This window comes from Elephantulus edwardii, unplaced genomic scaffold (assembly GCF_000299155.1).
Source record: "Elephantulus edwardii isolate Elephantulus edwardi_28Jun2011 unplaced genomic scaffold, EleEdw1.0 scaffold00005, whole genome shotgun sequence".
NCBI classification, from domain to species: Eukaryota; Metazoa; Chordata; class Mammalia; order Macroscelidea; family Macroscelididae; genus Elephantulus; species Elephantulus edwardii.
In genome coordinates this window covers 29,251,999-29,269,046 of record NW_006399755.1, presented here as the reverse complement: position 1 = coordinate 29,269,046, position 17,048 = coordinate 29,251,999, and the positions used below count along the sequence as shown (strand labels likewise).

Sequence of the window (17,048 nt, the reverse complement as noted above, 5' to 3'; positions counted from 1 at the left end):
AAATATAATCCACTCTGCAACCCTCATTGCGTACTCCTACGATAAAAATAATGCCCTAAAATATAATACTTTTAGACTATTCTCTCCCCCATAGACTTCATCTACTTTTGGTCATTACATTTTGCTTGAGATTATTGCAGTAGGTTCCTAACTGATCCCCCTTGCTTACCTTCTCATCTTGAAGCTAGCCAGAGTGATCTTTTTAATTGTAAGGAGAAGTTTTACTCCTTTATTCAGAACCGTAAAGTAGCTTTCCAACTCAGTCTAGAGAAGGAGCCCATGCCCTTACCATGACCCATATTTAAATGAGTCCCTTCTTCAACATTGCCACCCGACTTCATTCCTTATCATTCTTATCCTTGCTCCCTCAAGTGCAGCCATACTATCCTCCTTGACAGAACTCAGCATCTTCTTGGTTAAATGATATTTCTGTTTGTTTTTTTGCCTGGAGTTATCTTCCTGTATATATCATCATGTTTCCTTTTCCCAATTCTTTCAGATCCTTGTTTAGTTATCACCTTTTTTTAGGTGTTCCTGTCAACCTTTTTAACATTTGTCCCTTTCCATCTTTTTATTGATTTATTGTGCTTCACCTTAAGTACACACACATACACATACAAGCATACTATGAGATAATGTAGGTTCAGTTCCAGACTGCTGCACTAAAGTGAACCTCACGCATCTTTTGGTTTTTCTGTGCATATGTAAAAGTTATATTTATCTTGTTCTATCGTCAGGTAAAGGAGCTCTGGAAGGTGGCACCTCTTTGGTAGTTTGATTCTACCAGTGATTCTGAAGAAGAAAAATGGATAGTCTCTTCCCACATGATATGCAGCCTTGAAAAACCTGCTGGAAGGTCAACTATGAGTTTAACATTATGAAAAAAATGTAAAATATTACAAAAATTACCAAAATGTGAGAGAGAGACCTAGAGTACAAATGTGCCATTGAACGAATAGCACTGATAGGCTCCCTTGATGTAGATTTGCTTCAAACTTTCATTTTGTGAAAAAACAAATAAACAAACCAAAAACCGCAAAACAAAAAAACTCCAAAACAAACCCCCAGCAATAAACAATGATCCTGCAATATCTCTGAAGTACAGTAAAACAAAGTTTAATAAAACAAAACTGTACCTCTCTTGATTTTGATTATGTTTGAATTTCCCTTTTATCGGTTACCCTTTGAACCTATTCCCTATATGAAGTATAGTTCCACTGTGTTGAATACAGATTACTTGAGTACGTACGGCTTGGTCTTGAGTATAATTTTACTTATATGACAGATAGTAGTGGGAGAGATTTTGGCCTGGTTCTGTTCTGTTCTTGCCCACAAGTGCTTTTATGATGAAATAAATGCTTAACTTCTCGAGCATTTTCTTTTGTAGATTCTGAAACTCATCAACTCGTTACCTAGAAAAAGTGTGATAAAATATTTGACCTTCTGAAAAGAAATCTCTATTATTTTCCTTCTACATAATAAAGCGACCTTAAAGTATCTTTAGCTGTCTTACTAAAACTGTAAAAATATTGAAAGTTCTATAGACTTATCTCTTCTGAAGTTCCTATTGATTAAGCCACTGAAGTCTCTTTTAAAAGCAGCTGATAACAACAGTGCACGTATGTGATACTGTAGATTCTGACTGGTCCTCATGGGATTTCTGAAGCTGTAAATCTTTATGAGTATAGACTGCCTATTTTTCTTCCACTAATCTTGCTGGTAGATTCAAACTGCTAGTCTTTTGGTTAGTAGCACAACATATAACACACTATGCAATTTAATTGAAAAGGAATTTTATTTAGATGTAATATTTATTACAGAAATAATTTAAGTTTTGACAATGTAGGCTTTTTGGTGATGTTCATTTTTTTAAAAACAGTCAAAGTAAACATTCTTTATGTGGTGCTCAGAACTATTGAAAAGGTTAGAAAAGAATGATGAATAGCAACTCAGATCTATTATTCCAGTAATAGATTATTATTTTTTTTTCTGGGAGACTTATTAATATACTTCGATTCATAATTTTTCCAGTGAGAGAAAAATGTGATAATTACTAAGATGTCTTTTGGTGTTTGTTTTTATTTGTCCTACAATTATTTACCATTTCATGTTTATGTTTTTATAGGTGACCTTATTGCTCCAGCTCACCTGTTCTTTATCATAATTTGATGATGTTGTTGTTAGGTGCCATCAAGTAATTTATGACTCATAGCAACTTGTGAACAACAGATGTTCTCATTGTTGTGTACCATTGAGTCAGAACCCTCCCAACCCCCACCCCCTCCCGTAGCTTGCCCTCCAGCAGGTTTTCAATCGCATGGGAGAAGAGCACCCATCTTTCTCCTGCAGAGCAACTGGAGGATTTGAACAATGTTCTTTTGGGGTTGCAGCACAGCTTCTTCCCACTAGGCCACCAGAGCTCCCTGTGAACAGCAGATAAGCTTTAAAAAGAATTAAACTTGAGAGAGTTAGAAAAAGAATAACTAAAAATTTTGGAATCAGTATTATGCATAAAAAGGCTCTGAGCACAAGAAAGTTGTTAAAAACTGGATGTGTTTTTTTTATAATTAAAGGGTAGAGAGTTCCTTTTTTTTCCTAAGGCACAGCTTTTTATTTTATGTTGATGGATAATTTAACCCTATACTAATATGCTCAGATAGCATCTTTCTTGATTATGAGCAAAAGAATAATGAGATGATAATGTTAACTTTACTGTGTTGACTGAAACTAACACAGTAAGGTTACCTACCCATTTGATACTGACTTTTATAAGTGACATTAAATAAATATAAAATAGCACAATTTAGGGCTATATTCCAGCCACTGGCTAGAAAGAAAAGGTGTTCAATCACATGCCAGTTGCTCTGCCCTCCGCTTATTTCTCATTTTATATTTTCTACAATTTTTTCTTTCTTCCTTTTTTTAATAGAAGGTAATTTGTTATAAAGAGAATATTAGTTTCTTAATGAAACCCATGTAAATAAGACATTGCATATTTAATACAGAGTATTACCCACCCTTATACACTCTTGATGGGAGTGTAAAATGGTGCAACCACTATGGAAGGCAGTATGGTGCTTTCTCAAAAAATTGCATATAGACATACCATTTGACCCAGCAATTCCACTACTGGGAATATACCCCAAACAAACCATAACTGCCCCCTAAGCAGATATATGCACACCCATGTTTATTGCGGCTTTGTTCACAATAGCAAAGCTGGAAACAACCTAAGTGCCCATCAGCAAACAAATGGATAGAGAAGCTCTGGGATATCCATACAATGGAATACTACCCTTCATTGAAAAACAAGGAACTCATGAACTATGCAAAATGGATGACCCTGGAGGACATTATGCTGAGTGAAACATCTCAGTCACAAAAGGACAAATACCTCATAGTGCTATTGTTGTAAAACTGACAATGGGATTGGAGGGAGACTGAGATAGATGGGATAAATTATGTATACTGCATTGAAACAGATGAAGGAGAGAACTGTTTAATAGGAATATGTGATTATGACAGGAGTACAGAACAAAGGCTGCATAGTGGAGTGGACTTAGGGGGAGGAATTGTATAACAATGAAAAAATTTTTACTTTTCAAAGAGAAGAGCAAACTGGGGGGTAGGGGTAGGTTGAGCAGGGAAAAAAGTACGACAATGAATGAATGGAAATTAAAAGTCTCTGTAAACTTTCATTAAAATTAATTAATAAAAAAAAACTTGAAAAAAAGTACAAAACAAAACTTTAGAAAATAGCTAAGTTCTGTTACAGTTGTTGTACCTGTCACTATTTTTATTTTTGAAATGTTTCTTATAATCTGGAAGGAAGGCATTCTAGAATAACATCATTTAAAAAGGTTCTTATATACCATCATCACTATTATTTATCATAAGATTTTTTAAATTATTCTAGTTTATTTAAAAATTCGAATACATTTTTTTCCAGAACAGAGTCTTTCAATTTCCGTCACCTCCTCAACCCATCAAATTGTACAACCCCATGATTAATCCCCCCTCTCTTTATAAGATAGGTATAAGGTATTTTACATTCAGAGGTATGATACAGTTTGGCCCTACATCTATAACTGTTGTTGTTATTGTTGTTATGTGCCTTCCAGGTCACATGGGACTCATAGAGACTATATGTATAACAGCTCTGAACCCTACCGTATCCTGAGCCAGTCTCACTGACTCTGACATACTTAATCCTATCGCCCCAGTTATCATGTCAAAACTAGAGGATACAATTAAAAAGGCATTATTTGAGACTTGGTTCTACTTTTCCAACAGAGGGTCCAAAGGATGGTGTGACATAGCTCTGGTACAGAAATGCATCTTTTTAGACAGGATTTCCTTTCGTTAGTGGCACAGTTTCAAGTACTTGCCATGCAAGCAAAATCCTACTGCATTATTAAAAAATGACTGGAACAGTTCATCAGCGGAGAACTACCAGAAATACAAGCTTAGAAGAGTTCATGGCATTAGAGACATTATCGCCAATGTCAGATGGATCTTGGCAGTAAGCAAAGAGTACCAGAGGACTGTCAGTCTGTGTTTCATTGACTATGCAAAGGCATTTGTGTGGATCACAACAAATTTTGGCTAACCTTGAGGAGAATGGGAATCCCAGAACACTTGATTGTGCTCATGTATAATCTATACTTGGATCAGGAGGCAGTGGTGAGAAGAGCAAGGAAACAGCATGGTTCAAAATCAGAAAAGGAGTGTATCCAGGGATATGTCCTGTCTCCAAACCATTTCAATCGATATGCAGAACAGATCATTCGGGGAAGTTGCATTTTATGAGGAGGAATGAGGCATCAGGATTGGAGGAAAACACAACAACCTGTTATGTAGATGACACACTTTGCTTGCTGAAACTGAAGGGGACCTGAAGTGCTTGCTGCAGAAGGTCAGGGACTGTAGTTCTTCAATATGGGTTGCAGCTCAACATTGAAATTACAAAGATTCTCACCACTAGGCCAATTGGCAGCACCATGATAGAGAAGAGATTGAGGCTGTTAACAATTTCAGCTTGTTCGTCTCCACAGTCAGACCAGCAGTCAGGAAATCAAGACTATTTTCACTGGGAAAATCTACCATCAGGGACCTCTCCAGAGTACTGAGAAGCAATGATGTCAACCTAGAGATGCTTGATCCAGGCCATGGTCTTCGTAATTACTTGATATATGCATCAGAGAACTGGACAATGACTAAGGATGACAGAAGAAGAATTGGTGCCTTTGAGTTGTGATGCTGGAGAAGAGCCTTGAACATACCATGGACTGTCAACAGAACAAACAGATCTGTACTGGAGAGGGTAAACCAAGTTTCTCCTTGGAGGCAAGAATTTTGAAGCTCTGTCTCACATATTTTGGACACATGTCCAGGAGAGACTGGTCCTTGGAGAAGGACATCATGTTCGGAAGGGTGGAGGGACAGCACAGGAGAAGACCTTGGATGAGATGATGAACACTGTAACTGGGACAATGTGGGTAGGTGTGTCGGAATCAGTGAGACTGACTCAGGATAGGGCAGGGTTCAGAGCTGTTGTACATAGAATCGCTATGAATTGCAGGCTACTCGGTGGCACATAACAACAACAACTCTTCATGAATATCTACTAAAAACTATTCTCTATACACTTATCACTGGTTATCCTTTTTTTGTTATAGAATGGATCTATACAATATCTGTTCTTATGCACTTGAGTTAGTTCACTCAGCATAAAGCTTTCTAGCCTCTCCCAAGTTATACAGTATTTTTAAAAATCACAGCTTATTGCTCCATTGTATTCCATCATGCAAATGTACCATAGTTTCTCAGTCCAGTAATTCGTTGATGGACATTTTGGTTGTTTCCGAGTACTTTGTAGTGTGAATAATGCTGCTATAAGCATCAGTATACACATCTCTATTTGTATCTTAGCTCAATTTTCATTGGAATATATTCCTAGCAGTGTTATAGCTGATTCATAATGAATCTCTGTATCTAGCTTTTTGAGAAAATGCCAAATTGCCTTCCAATAATTATATCATTTTATAATTCTACCAACAGTGTATGAGAGTTCCAGTCTTTCCCTACTCTTTCCAACAATTATTGGTTACTGTTCTGCTAAAATTTCCCACTGCGACTAGGGTTGGATGGTATCATAATGCAGTTTTGATTTGAATCTCTCTTGCCAGTGGTTTTGAGCATTTCTTCATGTGACTGTTGGCCACCTGAGTGTCTTCCCCTATTACAGACCTATCAATATCTTTTGTCCCTTTTGTAATTGGGTCATCAGTTCTTTTTTCTTGTAGAAGCCATGTCATTGACAAAAGTTTTTTTTCCCAGTCAGCTGGTTTTCTTTTCACCCAATTGGAAAAGGTTTTTGATGCATACAGAGACTTAATTTTTAGAGGGTCCCATTCATTGAACTGTCCTCCCCTGGTTGTGCATTTCTGGCTGTTATTTGCCAGATGGATTAAATAGATGGATTAGTTTCTGAGTTCTCAGTTCTGTTCAATGATCTCTGTATCTGTCATTGTACCAGTAACACGCTATTTTGATTATTACAGTTGTGTAGTAGGGTTTTTTTTTTGTTTTTTTTTTAAATTTTTTAAAAATTTTATTATTTTTGTGTGAGTGTACCGTCAAATCAGATCTGACTGGTACAGGAGGAGATTGTCCGTGTAGTAGGTTTTGAGATCAGGGAGTGATATGCCTTCCACTTCATTTTTCTTTTCTAGAACTTTTTTACTTATTCAGGGTTTCTTTCCTTTCCAAGTGAACATGCCTATTGTATTTTCACTATATATATTGAGTTTTCCTATCCATGAACAAGGAACATTTCTTCCATTTAGTTAATCTTACTGTTTCTTGCAGTAGTGTTTTATAGTTTTCTTTATCAAGTTCTTTTTGTGCCCCTAGTTAGGTTTATTCCCAAGTATCTCACTTTGTTGTTGGCTGTTAGTAATGGCATTGCTTTCTTGGTTTTTTCCCCTCAGGGTTTTCTTTTTTACTGTGGAGGAATACCATGGATTTTTGTATATTGATCTTACTGCCATTCTCCTCAATTAATCTATTAGGTCTAACAGGTTTTTTGGTTGAGTCCTTAGGATTTTGTGTGTATACTATCATGTCATCTGCCTATAGTAAGAGTCTACCACTTCTTTGCCAGTTTGGATACCTCTTATTTCCTAATGTTATTGTTATGTGCCATTGAGTTGTGTGCGACTCATAGCAACCCTATGTACAGCAGCTCTGAACCCTGCCCTATCCTGAGCCAGTCCCACTGATTCCGACACACCTATCCCCATTGCCCTAGTTATGGTGTCAGTTCATCTCATCTGGGGTCTTCCTTTCCTGAGCTGTCCCTCCAACCTTCTGAGCACAATGTCCTTCTCCAAAGACCAGTCCTTCCTGGCCACATGCCCAAAGTATGTAAGACAGAGCTTCAAAATCCTAGCCTTCTAGCCTTCGAGGAGAAATTTGGTTTCACTCTCTCTAAGACAGACCTTGTTTGTTTTCTTGGTAGTCCATGATGTATTCATGACTCTTCTCCAGCACCACAATTCAAAGGAATCAGGTTTTTTTTTCTCCTGTCATCCTTAGTCATTGTGAAGACCATGGCCTGAATCAGGTGCTCCTTAGTCGCTAGACTGACATTGTTCCTTCTCAGTTCTCTGGAGAGGTCCCTGACAGCAGATTTTCCCAGTGCAAATAGTCTTTTGATTTCCTGACTGCTGGTGCTAAGAGTGTTGATTGTGGAGCTGAGCAAGCTGAAATTGTTGTTAAAAGCTTCAATCTCTTCTCCATCTATCATGGTGCTGCCAGTTGGTCCAGTAGTGAGAATCTTTCTTTTTTAATTTTATTTACCTTCTATTATTTCTTATTGTTTGTTTGTTGTTGTTATGTGCCGTCGAGTCACTTGCAACTCATACCGACCCTATATAAAAGAGTCCTAAACCCTGCTCTATCCTGTGCCAACCTCACTGTCTCCGACACACCTACTCCCATTACCCCAGTCACTGAATCAATCCATCTCATTAAGGGTCTTCCTCTCCTGTGCCATCCCTCCACCCTCCCAAACATGATGTCCCTCTCCAGGGACTGGTCCCTCCTTGCAGCATGCCAAAAGTATGTTAGACGAAAGAATCCTTGCCTCCAAGGAGCAGACTGGCTTCACCCTCTCTAGGGTAAAACTGTTTGTATTGCAGTATATTGCAGGATTAGACCTGAACTTCTATTATAGTCTACTGGGTTTTATCTGCATTATGGTGCCAAATAGTCATTCAATATATTTATCATAAGTGATAATATTATTTTATTCCTTTATTTACTGTACTAAGAGAAAACATTTTTTCCTTTTTTAAAATTATTATTAATTTTGATGAAAGTTTACAGAGACTTTGGATTTCCCTTCATTCATGAAAAGACACAACTTTTTTTTAAAAAAAATTTATTCTTTTTTTATGTGTGTACCGTCAAATCGGATCTGACTTGTACAGGAAGAGATTGTACCTCCTGCTCCAGCAGAGCATCTGGTGGATTCAAACTGCATACCTCTGGGATTGCAGTGCAACTTCTTGCCACTAGGCTACCAGAGCTCCCTAGAAGACACAACTTTTAAAGTATATCCTCAAACTAATGTGGCTGCTGGGCAGGGAGGAGGAGAGGACAGAGAGATTTGAAAATGAGCGGAGGGTTTTCATGGTTACTATGACTCCTGGTGACCCTCTGAGCAATAGATCTAAACCCTGAATAATGGATCTAAACCCTATTCTCTCCTGTGCCATCCTTACCATCTCTGACATACGTGAGCCTGCTGCTACAGTCATCATGACAGTCTATCTTGTTGAGAGTCTTTCTCTCTTACGCTGACCCTTCACCTTCCTACGCATGATGTCTTTCTCTAGGGATGGTCACCTGGTAACAACATGTCCAAAATATGTGAGATGAAATTTCACCACCCTTGCATCCAGGGAACACTCTGGCTTCACTTTCTCCAAGGCAGACTAGTTTGTTCTCCTGGCAGTCCATGGGTATTCAGAGTCTTCTTCAGCACTACAACTCAAAGACATCTGTTCTTCTGTCATCCTTATGCATTTTCCAACTTTCACATGCACAGTGAATAATTAAGAAGACCATGGCTTGGATCGGGTGCACCCAAGTCTTTAAATGGAGATCATTCATCTTTAGCACTCTGGGGAGGTCACTAACAGCAGATTTCCCCAATGCTATGTGTCTTGATTTTTTTTTTTTACTGCTAGTACAAAGGGTGTTGATTGTGGATCCAGTTAAGATAAGATTACTGACAACTACAGCCTTTTTTCCCCTTCTATCATGATGTTGCCTATTGCCTGGTGGTGAGAATTTTTGTTTTCTTGATGTTGAGATATAATCCATATTGAAGGCTATAGTCTTTGATATTCTGCAGCAGGCGTTTCAAGTCTTCCTCACTTTCAGCAAGCAAGGTTGTGTCATCTGCATAGTGCAAGTTGCTGATGGGTCAGTCTTCTTCCAATCTGGATGCCATATTATTCTTCACAGAGTTCAGCTTCTTGAGTGATTTTCTCAAATAAAAGTTGAGTAGCTGTGGAGGGAAAAAAAGTATAGCCTGAGACACCCCTTTCTTGATTTTAAACTAGAAAATGATGCAGTGTTCCCATACTTTATTCCTGCAACAGGCTTTTGGGCTTGGTATAGGTTTTGTGTGAGCATAGTTACATGTTCTGGGATTCCCATTCTTTTCAATGTTAGTAAGAATTTGCTGGGATCTGCATAGTCAAATGCCTTTGCGTAGTTGAAAAGTGGTTATTTAGCTATAACTAATCTATTACGATAATGACCAACTTTCATCTTTAGCCAGAACAGTATAAATAAAAGCATTAGATTAATGGAAACAAGAGAAAGTGACAAGATAAATTCAGAACTAAAATGTTAGATTTGATTGATTATTTGATTATAAAATTACACATGCGAAAACACCACTTCAAAAGTTGTGCAAGTACAATTCAGTGACATTTGTGATATAATTTTGTTCCATTATTGCATCCAATAATGTACTTTTCTTTATTTTGTTACAGATTCTGAACATTTCTTCTAAGGAAAAATACCCATTATTTACTTTTGTAAATGGTCATTCCAGGGATTATGATTTTACATCTACTACAACCAATGAAGATGACCTTTTCTCAGAAGATGAAAAGAAAAGATTAAAAAGATTTAGCACAGAAGAGTTTGTCTTACTATAATGATTAACCCGTTGGTGCTTGAGAACTTCTATGAAAGGTGGAGAAATAAAGAGAAAGAAACTAGTGTGTTTGAAACTGGTTTATTTTCACAAATACCTTAATTTTATATATTCTACACAAATAAAAAGAACATTTGAAAATATACAAGTTTTAAAGAATTTTTTTTTCTGCAAGAAAAGTGATTTAATGAAACTTATCAAGTAATCTGGTTGTATTCGTGTTTTCCAAAGATCTGCTAATAATGACTGATCTTAATTGCAAGCCTTCTTGTCTTCTAATTCTTTTGCTGGAAGCAACTAATCACGTATCCTAGAGATTTTGTGATACTGTCCTAAAGACTGGGATCACCAAATATTTTCAGAAGTTCCAGCTTGTACTAAATGAGAAGATCAGAAGATAAATTGTAGATGCTGTCCAGCGTGTTCCTATACTTGTTGATGAAATGAAAGGATACTTTTGGATGTATTTTGCTGTGTTAAAGAGTGATATTTAGCTGTGTTATACATAAAGTTATAGAGGCATAATTGTGACTTAAGGTAACTTAGTAATACAGTTTTATTGTGGCTGCTCATAATGTTTGCTGTTGAACCTTCATATGAGGATGAATATGAAGCATTGCTTTTTCCACAGATAAAAGGTTATAAGCAAGTGCATCCAATCAAATTAGATAACAGACATTAATAAGCATAGTATTTGTTTCCTCTCTCAAAAAGGCAGTTTTATGGAAACTCTACTTACTATGCACTTTCTAAATCTGAAAATAAGTACCAAGAAAGGCATCAATAGATTCTCCTCTTTGTGAATTTTGCTGTTCGTATAAATCAGTGTAGTGGTGTTTATAAGCTGAAGCCGCTTATAAGGCAAATCAACATAGAGTATGTTATGTGTCACTTAAAGGCAATTTGTGATATAAAAGTACTAGAGTTATTATTGAACCAAGTCTATAAAATATTTTAATAAAGATGTAAGAACATAAAAAGCTTTTGTTTTGTTTTGGTTTTAATGTTGGGATTCTTTTAATCCTTTCATTTAAGAAATAATTGTCGCAAATGAATTCTTTTTATTTATAATGAAAGCAAATAATATTGTTGCTGTAAAAGCAAAATATTAACTTTCTTTCTAGGGTCTTTATATTTCATTGTGGAAAAGTGACATACAGATATAAAATTATGTATTATCGAGAGCCATTAATCTATAAGAAAGGTTGTTAAGGGTAGAGTTGCATGCAAAACTGAAGTAGAGAGTCAGTAGATTAGCATATCTAATGAGAGAAATCAGATTTGACATTCTCAATGTGGATCATTTACAGAAGTGAAATAAATAGTCTGAAATTGGAAAGTTTCCTTTACCTTCACCTTCCTGAAATCTGGACAACTTAAGTCCAATGCTAATTTCCCTAGGCTTGTCAAAGCAGTATAGGAACAGGTAGTCAGTGGCATGGCAGATTTTCTAGGCTGTAGTCCTCTAATCTAAACAAGGGCAATTTGTTCCTATATAGCATCAGTATTCTATTTGCAGGATTTTTACAATACACATATCAAACAAGAGCACACATACCTTCAAATGGATCAGAACTGATTGTAAATGTTCTCAGAAGAGTTATAAAGGAAGGTTAGAGTTACAGAATAGAAGTCTGTTATTTCCTCAGCATATTTGTTGTTGTCATTAGGAGATTTTGGATCGAGTACTATTCATAGCAGCCCTACAAACAACAGTTCTGAACCCTGTCCTAACCTGTGCCAGCTTCACAATCTCTGACATACTCAAGCACACTGCTGTAGTCACACTATCATTCCAGTCTGGTTGAGGGTCTTCCTCTCTTTCATGGTCCCTCCACCTTTCCAAGCATGATCTCCTCCAAGGAATAGCCAGCTGTTCCTCGCCATATGCCCAAAGTATGTGAAATGAATCTTTGCTATCCTTTCTTCCAAGGAGCACTCTGGCTTCACTTTCTCCAAGACATATCTGTTTGTTCTTTTGGCAGCCCATGGGATATTCAGTACTCTCCTCCAGCACCACATTCAAAGCATACCAGCTGAACAATGTTGAGGTGAGAAGATGTATGAACTTCTTTTATATGTTGTTGTTATTAGGTGCTGTTGAGTTGAATGCAACTCATAGCAACCCTTTGAATGAAAGATTTTAACCCTGTTCCATCCTCATACATCCTGACACACAAGAGCCCACTGCAGCAGTCACCATGTCAGTCCACCTTGTTGAGAGTCTTTCTGTCCTTCACTGACCCCCTACCCTTCCCAGCATTGTGTCCCTCTCTAAGGAATAGCACCTCTTAGCAATATTCCCAAAGTATGTGAGGTGAAACCTCATCATTATTGTCTCCAAGGAGCACTCTGTACCCTCTCCAAGATACATCTGTTTGTTCTCTTGGCCATCCATGGGATATTCAGTGTTTTTCTACAATATCACAGCTCAAAGACATCAGTTCTTTTTTCCTGTTATTGTCCAGCTCTCAGATACATAGCAAGTAATTGGAAAGACCATGGCTTGAATCAGACGTACCTTAGTCCTCAAATTGACATCATTACTCCTCAGTAATTTGGAGAAGTCCCTGACTGCAGATTTTCCCCAGTGCAATGTGTCTCCTTATTTCCGGACTGCTGGTACCAAGGGTGTTAATTGTGGATCTAAGCAAGATGAAGCTGTTGACAGTTTCAGTCTCCTTGCCACCCACTGTTTTCTTGACATTGAGATGCAATCCATACTGAAGTCTGCATTCCTTGATCTTCTGCAACAACTGTTTCAAGTCCTCCTCACTTCCAGCAAGGAAAGTTGTGTCATCTATATAAGGCAGGTTGTTGATGAGTCTCCGATTCTGATGCCACACTCCTCTTCGTAGAATCCAGCTTCTCGGATAATTTGCCCAGCATACAGATTGAATAGGTATGGAGAAAGAATACAACACTGGTGCACTCCCTTCCCAATTCCAAACCATTTGCACAATCAAGTGCTCTGGAATTTTTATTCTCAATGTCAGCCATAGCTTGTTACGATCCACGCTTTCAAATGCCTTTGCATAGTCAATAAAGCACAAATAGACATTCTTCTGGTATTCCTTACTTTCAGCCAGGATCCATCTGACATCAGTAATGATATCCCTGGTGTCATTGCCTCTTCTGGCACTTCCTTATTTTTGTACTATCTTTTATATGGAAAATACTTAAACCATTATTAGACAATACATGTTAGAGTACAATTATTCTGATGACTAGAGATATTTATATGCAGAAAGTTGCATCATAATATACACATAAAAAGATATAATTATTTGTGAATGAAAATTGAGGGTTGAGCTGATGGATATTTCTTTCCTGCTAATTTGGCTTCACAGATAACTAGTCAAAAATTGTGTTAATCTGTTTTGGGGAAGGTAGTAATAGTAATAGATTTAGAATTGTTTTTAGGTGCCATTGAATTGAGTATGGCTCATAGGGACTCTGAACAATAGAGCTGAACCCTGTCTTGTCCTGTGCCTGCATCACCTCTGACACACTTGAGCCCATAACTGCAGTCACAGCATCAGTCCATCTCCTTGAGAATTGTCTTCTCTTTCACTGACCCTTTACCTTTCCAAGCATGATGCCCATCAGCTTGGAAGAGCCTCTTGTAGCAACTGTATGAGAACAGGACAGTTGTGTAAACAGCACAGAAACACCGCGTGGTGTAAAATGAGGAAAGATGTGCTTCTGAGTGTGTTCTTTCCCCATACCTATTTATATGCATGCTGAGAAAATTATTCAAGGAGCTTGACTCTTTAAAGTAAAAGGTGGGATTGGAGGAAGACTCACCAATAACCTTCATTTGCAGATGACACAGTCTTGCTTGCTGAAAATGAGGAGGACTTCAGGCACTTGCTGCAGAGGGTTAAACACTGAAGCCTTCAGTATGGATTGCATCTCAGTGTAAAAAATAACAAAAGCCCTTCAGACTGTCAACGACTTCATCTTACTTGGATTCACAATCCACACATTTGGCAACCAGCAGTCAGGCAATAAGGAGACATATTGCACTGTAAAGTTTGTAGCCAGGGACCCCTCCATATTATTGGGGAGCAGTGATGTCAGTTTGAAGACTAAGGTGTGTCTGATTCAGGCGACAGTCATCAGTCACTTGTGCATCTGAGAGCTGGATAGTGACTAAGGATGACAAGAAGACCTGAAAGCCTTTGAACTGTGGTATTGGAGAAGAGTGCTGACTATCCCAAGGACTTCCAAAAGAACAGATGTGTCTTGAATAAGGTGCATCCAGAGTGCTCCTTGGAGGCAAAGATGATGAAGTGCCACATACTTTGGGCATGTTGCTAGGAGAAATCATTCCTTAGGGACATTATGCTTATAAAAGTGGGGGAACAGTGGAAGAAAGGAAGACCCTTGGCCAGGCGTGCTGACACGGTGGCTGTGACAATGGGTTCGAGTGTGTCGGAGATTGTGTGGATGGTATGGGATTGGACAGGGTTCACATTGGTTGTTCATAGAGTCATTAAAAGTTGTACTTGACTCCATGGCACCCAACAACAACAAAGTGACTGTGTGAGCTCTGGTGACCTAGTGGTAAGGAACTGCACTGCGAGTCCAAAAGCACATTGTTCAAATCCACCAGCTCCTCCATAGGAAAAGGATGAGAAGTCTCCACTGTGTGATTTACTGCCTCTGAAAACCCACTGGAGGGCCAGCTATGGGTCAGTTAATGACCTGGCAGTATATAACGACAGCAACAGCAACTTCTTATTCTGGTTCCAGATTTTGTTTTGCACATAGTTTTTTTTCACGTTCTGACAGTGAGTAAATGCCATCTATAAAGCTTAAGAATGATCTCTTTTGAACCCAGGATAAAATGAGAAGGACAAAGTTCTAAGATGGATGTTCATACAGAATTATGATAGGAGAACCCTCCATTTGGATACCATAAATATTCAGTTACTGAATTCTATCATTAACATTTCAGAAATGAATTTTTAAAATTCTTGAGGTGACTTTTTTATGGTTCAGGTTTCTTTTCTTTCTACTTCATAAAATTTGACACTTTGAATCCCTTTTTGTCAATCTGTTTAACCACTTGCAGGCAACCTTGAGACTCATTCTTTGCTGAATGAATAAAAAAGCCTTTATAGTGTAAGTATTGCCTAAATTAACTCGCTTATTACTGTTTAGTCAAAACTGACTCTTAGCTGATTTTCAGTGGATTTTCAGAGGCTGAATATATTGAATGGAAAATTTCCTTTCCCCTGATGTGCAGTTAGTGGATTTGAACCACCCACCTTTGGGTTGACAGTGCAACTTTCTACACTCTAAGCCACAAGAGTGCTCTTGTGTTATCTGGTGCTCGTATAATAGAAATGCCACAGGTAAACAGCTTTAACAAAGTTTGTTTTTCCCAGTGTAAGAGATAAGAAGTCCAGGAGCTAGAAAGATTTTCTCTGTGGGCTTTGGAGAATGGTCCTTGTCTCTCTTGAGCTTTTGTCGCTGAGTAATCTTTGTGTCGTTTATCATGTCTGCTTCCCTCAATTGTTTAATCTCTAAAACTCAGAAAAAAAGTGACTCAGGATACACTGGCATCCACTTCCTAAACAACATGCCTCTGGAAACTATGAACTTTGAGAAATGACGATAGTTACAGAAATGCTTCAGGTCTTTTGTTCTTTTGTTCATAGGGTCACTATGAGTCATGCTTGACAGCAATCAACACCACCACCATCAACACTCTGTTGTAGAGTACTGTTGAGTTGGAACCAATCCATGGTTGACCCTCTAGTAGGTTTTCAGAGGCAGTAAATAACAAGCAAGGAGACTGCCAATATTTTTCTCTCAGAACAGTTGATTTCAAAGTACCTGCTTTTAAGTTGTCAGCGCAGTTCCTTACCACGAAACGATCCGAGCTCCCTTACTCTAATTGTGCCTAATTAACAAAGAACAACATTCTCAAATTAGATTCTAACCACCCTAATTGATGGAGAACACCTATTTGGGGGGTCCATAATTCAGTCCTTAACAAGAATCTAAAAAGATTTCCCTTAGGTATCTATTATTTTGTTTTTTATATTAAATGAGCCCCATTCAGTTTGTATTAATGAGAAGAGGATTAAAAATGAAGGTAACTTTTCTTCAACAATAACAACAACTAGAAGACAACCCAATCATAAAAAGAGGGAAAAACTTAGACATTTTATTCAGATAGCCATCAAATGCATCATCATCATCATCATCATCCATCAGAAATCAAAACCACAATGTGAAAGTAAAGCCATTGCATGCCAACTAGGATGCCAGACATATACTAAAAATCAGTAACTGTTAGCACGAATGTTGGGAAATTTGAATCCTTACCTGTTACTGATGGAAATGCAAAATGTGACCATGGCCACTGAGGAAAAGAGTGGGGTGGTTCCTCACATTAAATAGTGCCAGCACTCACTCCCTGACTGCCGTCTAGTCTTTTCAGAATCCCGATGACTAGGAATAATAGAAGGAGGGTTGTCTTTGAGCTGTGGTGCTGGAGGAGATTATTGGATATACCATGGACTGCTAGGAGAACAAACAAGTTCGTCCTGGAGAGGGTGAAGCCAGGCTGCTCCTTTGAGGAAGACCTCATTCTGAGGCTTCATCTGACATACTTTGGACATGTTGCAAGGCGGCATCAGTCCTTGGGGAGGGATGTCATGCTTGGGAGGGTGGAGTGACAGTGCAGGAGAGGAAGAGCCTCGATGAGATGAATTGATTCAGTCACTCGGTTAATGGGGATAGCTGTGTCAGAGACAATAAGGTTGGCAAGAGATAGAACAGGGTTTAGGCC

At 38.1% G+C, this 17,048-nt stretch overlaps 1 protein-coding gene across 1 annotated transcript in view; it reads left to right on the top strand.

Annotated features, from left to right (window-relative positions):
* ATG4C (autophagy related 4C, cysteine peptidase) overlaps nucleotides 1–10,436 on the top strand; it is an 86,000-nt gene extending 75,564 nt beyond the window's left edge. The window contains exon 10 of the mRNA XM_006879771.1: nucleotides 10,074–10,436. Within this exon, the coding sequence (XP_006879833.1) occupies nucleotides 10,074–10,241 (168 nt within the window). The 3' untranslated portion in view covers nucleotides 10,242–10,436. The remainder of the gene's footprint in view (nucleotides 1–10,073) is intronic.
* The last annotated feature ends 6,612 nt before the right edge of the window (nucleotides 10,437–17,048 follow it).